General features: G+C 44.4%; 1 protein-coding gene across 1 annotated transcript; it reads right to left on the bottom strand.

Moving 5' to 3' along the window:
- Nucleotides 1–616: 616 nt before the first annotated feature.
- LOC127312912 (21 kDa protein-like) lies at nucleotides 617–1,554 on the bottom strand. The gene has a single exon (XM_051343449.2). The coding sequence runs from the start codon at nucleotides 1,461–1,463 to the stop codon at nucleotides 852–854; it is 612 nt and encodes a 203-aa protein (XP_051199409.1). The 5' UTR covers nucleotides 1,464–1,554; the 3' UTR covers nucleotides 617–851.
- Between the last annotated feature and the right edge of the window lie 4,992 nt (nucleotides 1,555–6,546).

Raw genomic sequence — 6,546 nt, 5'->3', positions numbered from 1 at the left:
CCGGCGATAAAAAGGACCCTAGGGGCTCCTGGGGCTGAGTGGAGATTCTCTTCTCGAGAGTGTACGGATGGAGGCCGAGATGTAGCTCTTTATTTAAAAAAAAATCAAAATTATAGTTTTTAGTTTCTAAAAATTCTGAAAAAAAAATCCTGGATGTAGTCAATCATGGTAGCTACAAACATATAAATTCTTAATGTGAAATTCTTAATAGTTTAGGCTACACAAAAATAACAGATGTGTGGATATAAGAATAGTGAATAGTGTATATTTCAAAACTATAAAACCTGTTAGATTTTGTTATTTTTTGTGTAAACTAAAATACAAAGAATTTCACATTAAGATTTTGCATGTTTGTATATTTTCTCATTTTCTACATCTAGAATTTTTTTCAGATTTTTTTGAAACTTAAATCTATGATTTTTAAATTTTTAAAAATAAAGAGCTACATGTAGGTCGGTCTCCCGTTTGCCTTTTTCGTTCACTCATAATAGGTATATATATCTGAACTCTGAAGAAAGGTATACATCTGAACTCCGAAGAACAGTATATACCTGAACTCGGCAGAAAAGTATATACCTGAACTCTGAGCGCTATAGTTGAACCAAAAACAACGAGCTAGAAAAGCAGACATCGGCTTAATTTCACCACCTTCGGCGAAGACTTAACATCAATTACACTCTTAATAATTATCATAGGCACTTACTAGCTACACTTTACAGGCACAACAAGAACTCATCGAAACTGAAATAGTTAACACAATCATGCCAGCGGAACATTGATACGAACAGTTACGCAGTAGCTAGCGCAGTAAGCTAGCAAACCATGTGCGAGCGGGCCTGGGCCGGGCTTGGCTAGTGCCCGGCCCCGACCTTGTTGACGAGGGCGAGGGCGTTGCTGGTGACCTGGGCGACGTCGACCACCTTACTCCGGATGGCGGCGCGCGTGCGGGCGTCCACGCCGCGGGAGAGCCCGTCGAGGCAGGTGTTCTCGTCGGTGAGCGCCGCGCTGCACCAGGTCTGCACGTTGCTCAGGTGCCACCGGAACGCCGGCGTTCCGGCGCGGCCCAGGCCGCCGCTGAGCTCCTTCGCCGCGTCGCGCAGGTGGCCCACGCTGTCCGCCATGTTCTCCAGGCAGTCGCGCGCCGGGCTGCTGCCCTTCTTGGCCCCGACGGCGCCGCCGCGGAGGCCCGGCCCCACCAGCCGCCCCACGTACGCCGACGCCGACTTGGCGCGGTCCGCGCTCACGGTCAGCGCCGCGCGCGCCAGCTCCTGCGGGCTCCGCGGCGGCGAGTTGCCGGCGGCGCCGTACGCGGACAGGCTCTGCACGCACACCGACGGGTACTGCGTCGCGCGGCACGACTTGCGGATGAAGTCGGTGGCTGCCGGGGCGGCCGATGCCGCGGCCGCGGCGGCGAAGGCCAGGAGCAGCGCGGCGAGGAGGGGAGGAGCGGCGGAGCGAGCCATTATTGAGCTCGTCTCTTGAGGAGGAGTACAGACAGAGTGGTGTGGGTTGGTACTGGCTCTCTAGTTGGTTGTGTTTTGTAATGACCAACATCTGTGTCCTTTTATAAGGACGACGAAAAATAATTCTGCAGATATTGTTATTTTTACCAGTTTGGATCTTGCATGGATAAAGACATTTGCACTTGCACGGCTAATCAGAAGAAAACTCTAGAAAGGTCCTATAGGTTGCTATTAATTACTCTCTCCGTTTTCTTTTAGTTGACTCGGATTTAGTACAACTTTGTACTAAATTTGAGTCAATTAAAAAAACGGAGGGAGTAAATGCGTAAACCATTTTGATGGTGTGTTCCTTTGCTTATCTATTTCTAGAAAGGTCCCGTAGTATGTTATTTATTAAATTTGCAAACCACTCTGATATTTTCTTTTCTTATTTATTTTAAATGCAGTTGTTATTTCTAAGTTGCTGGAAAAGCTATTATTTGTAAGTTGATACAACATGAAACCTAAAATTGCAGAAAATATATTTTGCAACCATATGGATATAAATACACACACTATCATGCAATACTCGAACTGAACTGAGTCTACATCCATAATAACTTTCTTCTAAGTTTGGTCCTTACATTGATAAAGACATTTTCATGCCAAAGAAGAAAGTTCCAGAAAGGTCTTGTAGTTTTGTACGAATTAAATGTGTGAACAATTTTGGTGTGGTTATTGTGGTGTTTATGTTAATTTTAGAGGCTGCACTTCTGGTTCAGCTTAAATTGTTATTTGCAAAAACAAGCCGCACAACTCTGAAAAAATCAAACTTTGGTGTTTGTGTCGAAAAGTGCACTATCAATAGTACAAATTTCATAGTGCTTTTCTAAATTTGCACATAAATTGAACAACAAACAAAATAATTTAAGAAGATCTCAACTGGCTGAAAAGATATGTCGTTAAAATTGAGGTGTACGCTCAATTTTTAGATAATGAACATGTGAAATGGTAGCAATTCACGTCTCTACACGTCTCCAGAACTTGTGGAGGACCGCAGGGAGAAAATATGGCATTGTTAGGGTTGTTCCCATAACAAATGCTAACTGCTAAGTCAGTACTGTACTACGAGTAAAGGACGTTGAATGAGTGTTCACGTGGAGGGCAGAGGAAGTAGGGCCGATGGTGGACCATTCTGTTGAGGCGTGATGCGATCAAGACCTATATATGGCTATCTTCATCCGCAAGGAACAAAATTATTGTGCCGATGATTAGGAGTAGCACGCAAATGGAAGCGATAAATGCATGGAGTACCGTGTGAAATATTAATGAAACTCTGAAAATGCTACACCGGCCAGTAGCTAGCTGAAAATGCATGGTTTCGTATGGCCTAATGTTTGGTCCACACTCACTGAGTGACTCACACTACCAAAGCTGGGTTGGGTCGGCAGCACCTAACAATGGTTTTTCAACGCTCCTTTAACACCACTTCTCCACCTATTAGGCCGAGCTCATTAGTCATCATCGTACGCCGGTAGTTACACAAGCACTCCTGCCGGTGAGTTCATTAAATCATAAGAATAAAGTCTATTTTAGACCTTGAATTTATATGGGTGCTCGGGGATAGAACCCTGAAATCAGCACCCTATACTTACAGATCCCGGTTATTTCCTATATGACCCTCGTTTCCTCCAGGATTTGCAGATGTGGCAGCAGTAAACGCTGGGACCGCTGACTCTGAAAATCTAAATAGAGAAACCTGTAGGGTTATTTTGCGAAAAAACCCTGCACTTCTTTGTGCAGGCGACGGCGAGCATTTGATTGAGCATAGCACGGGCACACACACCATTGTCTTTGCAAACCAACGTCGACTTGCACTACACGCTCATCTAGACCACGGGCTTTCCCGGGTCTTCATGGACCCGTCGCCCGGCGCGACGGAAGAAGAAGAGACCGCCGCGTGCAAGAATGCATGCGTGCGCCATCCCGGTATGTCCTCGAGTGGTGCCTGGACAAGATCTTTCCATGGCTCTGTGCAACGCGAGTCCATGAAGACTCGGTCCGGGGCGCCTAGACTTAGCTCTGCAATGGTGCTCCATGAAGACTCGGTTCGAGAAGTAGGATGCATTCGCCGGCACCATTTCCATGAGGACTCAGTCTTCCCAAAACCGAACATAATTTCCCTCCCCCACATGGAAATGGCCCCTGCCAAAGAAATCACCCTTAACATTTATCAGCCCTTTCCAAAATTGGGAATCTTGAACTTGAGCTAGAGTTTTCTGAGACAGGTATTTATTGCGTAACAATTCTTGTCACACCCCCTCTTCATGAAGTAACTTAAACAACCATTTGTTGAGTAGACATATGTTTTTAATATCAAGTACCTCAATACCTAATCCCCGTGATCCTTTAGTCTTCAAATCATAGTTCACTTCGTAAGCCTATATTTGCGCTTACATTCTTTGCATTGCAAGAAAAAGCGGGATCTATAAAAATCAAGTTGTTTCCTTACCCCTTTAGGTATTTCTAAAAACGACAACATAAACATTTGAAGACTAGGACCAGCCGGTCACCGTATGATAGTAACTTACTTGCCCAACAACCAAGTTTGGTCTCAAAATGGCTTTCACGGGATACCACTCAGAAATTCGCAACTTCATGTAATGTATAGGAACCCCCAAGTACTTGAAAGAAAGAGAACCATATTCATAACCCAGTAGTTGTTTGTACTGTTCCTCTTGATCTTTGGCTTTCCCAAAACAGAAAATCTCCCTCTTATGAAAATTAATTTTTAACCTAGATAATTGCTTACTAAAGGAAAATATTAACTTCATGTTTATTGCTTTCTCTAAGTCTTGTTCCTTGAACAATATTGTGTCGTCAGCATATTGCATAATTCATATTCCGCCTTCTATAATATGAGGAACTAAAATACCCAATTGACCATCTTCTTTAGCTCTTGCTATTAAAACAGCTAGCATATTGATACGTCTCAAACGTATCTATAATTTCTTATATTCCATGCTATTTTTATGATGATACTCACATGTTTTATACACATTACATGTCATTATTATGCATTTTCCGGCACTAACCTATTAACGAGATGCCGAAGAGCCAGTTGTTGTTTTCTGCTGTTTTTGGTTTCAGAAATCCTAGTAAGGAAATATTCTCGGACTTGGACGAAATCAACGCCCAGGATCTTATTTTTTCACGAAGCTTCCAGAAGTCCGAAAGGGAAACGAAGTGGGGCGACGAGGCGGCGACACACTAGGGCGGCGCGGCCCTGGCCCTGGCCGCGCCGGCCTAGCGTGTGGACCCCTCGCGTCGCCCCTAAACCTACCTCTTCGCCTATAAGAAGCCTTCGTCGATAATAGTTCCAGTACCGAGAGCCACGATACGAGAAAACATACTGAGACGCCGCCGCCGCCAATCCCATCTCGGGGGATTCAGGAGATCACCTCCGGCACCCTGCCGGAGAGGGGAATCATCTCCCGGAGGACTCTACACCGCCATGGTCGCCTCCGGATTGATGTGTGAGTAGTTCACCCCTGGACTATGGGTCCATAGCAGTAGCTAGATGGTCGTCTTCTCCTCATTGTGCTATTGTTGGATCTTGTGAGCTGCCTAACATGATCAAGATCATCTATCTGTAATGCTACATGTTGTGTTTATTGGGATCTGATGAATATGGAATACTATGCTATGTTGATTATCAATCTATTATCTATGTGTTGTTTATGATCTTGCATGCTCTTCGTTGCTAGTAGAGGCTCTGGCCAAGTCGTTACTTGTAACTCCAAGAGGGAGTATTTATGCTCGATAGTTGGTTCATGCCTCCATTAAATCTGGGGAAGTGACAGCAACCTCTAAGGTTGTGGATGTGCTGTTGCCACTAGGGATAAAACATCAATGATATATCTAAGGATGTATTTATTGATTACATTACGCACCATACTTAATGCAATTGTCTGTTGTTTGCAACTTAATACTGGAGGGGGTTCAGATGATAACCTGAAGGTGGACTTTTTAGGCATAGATGCATGCTGGATAGCGGTCTATGCACTTTTTCGTAATGCCCAATTAAATCTCACACTAATCATCATAACATGTATGTGCATTGTTATGCTCTCTTTATTTGTCAATTGCCCAACTGTAATTTGTTCACCCAACATGCTATTTATCGTATGGGAGAGACACCACTAGTGAACTGTGGACCCCGGTCCATTCTTTTACATCTGAATACAATCTACTGCAATACTTGTTTTACTGTTATTTGCAAACAATCATCTTCCACACTATACATCTAATCATTTGTTACCGCAAGCCGGTGAGATTGACAACCTCACTGTTAAGTTGGGGCAAAGTACTTGGATTGTGTTGTGCAGGTTCCACGTTGACGCCAGAATCCCTGGTGTTACGCCGCACTACACTCCGCCGTCATCAACCTTCAAAGTGCTTCTTGGCTCCTACTGGTTGGATAAACCTTGGTTTCTAACTGAGGGAAACTTGCTGCCGTACGCATCACACCTTCCACTTGGGGTTCCCAACGGGCGTGTGCGTTACGCGTCAACACCTGTCCAACTAGCAAGTTCTCTTTTAAACCGATCTTTTGCTGGTCAATATTCTTGAAATCTACTAATGAATAAGAATACCCAAATAACCAAAAGGGAAATCCCAGATAATGATGTCTACGCTCGCTTCTATTCTTGTAGACAGTGTTGGGCCTCCAAGAGCAGAGGTTTGTAGAACAGCAGCAAGTTTTCCCTTAAGTGGATCACCCAAGGTTTATCGAACTCAGGGAGGAAGAGGTCAAAGATATCCCTCTCATGCAACCCTGCAACCACAAAGCAAGAAGTCTCTTGTGTCCCCAACACACCTAATAGGTGCACTAGTTCGGCAAAGAGATAGTGAAATACAGGTGGTATGAATAAATGCGAGCAGTAGCAACGGCACCAGAAAAGTGCTTTGCTGTCCAGGACTGGTGTGTGGTTGATGGTGGTAATGTTGCGGGAAGTAAAAATGAAGTAGAACAGTAAACAAGCAGCGATAGCAGTATTTAGGAACAAGGCCTAGGGATCATACTTTCACTAGTGGACACTCT

This window comes from Lolium perenne, chromosome 7 (genome assembly GCF_019359855.2).
Source record: "Lolium perenne isolate Kyuss_39 chromosome 7, Kyuss_2.0, whole genome shotgun sequence".
Classification (NCBI taxonomy): domain Eukaryota; kingdom Viridiplantae; phylum Streptophyta; class Magnoliopsida; order Poales; family Poaceae; genus Lolium; species Lolium perenne.
This window is presented reverse-complemented; position numbering and strand designations above follow the sequence as displayed.

Excerpts from the sequence above, each read along its gene's own strand:
- LOC127312912 (XM_051343449.2), bottom strand. The coding sequence starts at position 1,463 with ATGGCTCGCTCCGCCGCTCCTCCCCTCCTCGCCGCGCTGCTCCTGGCC.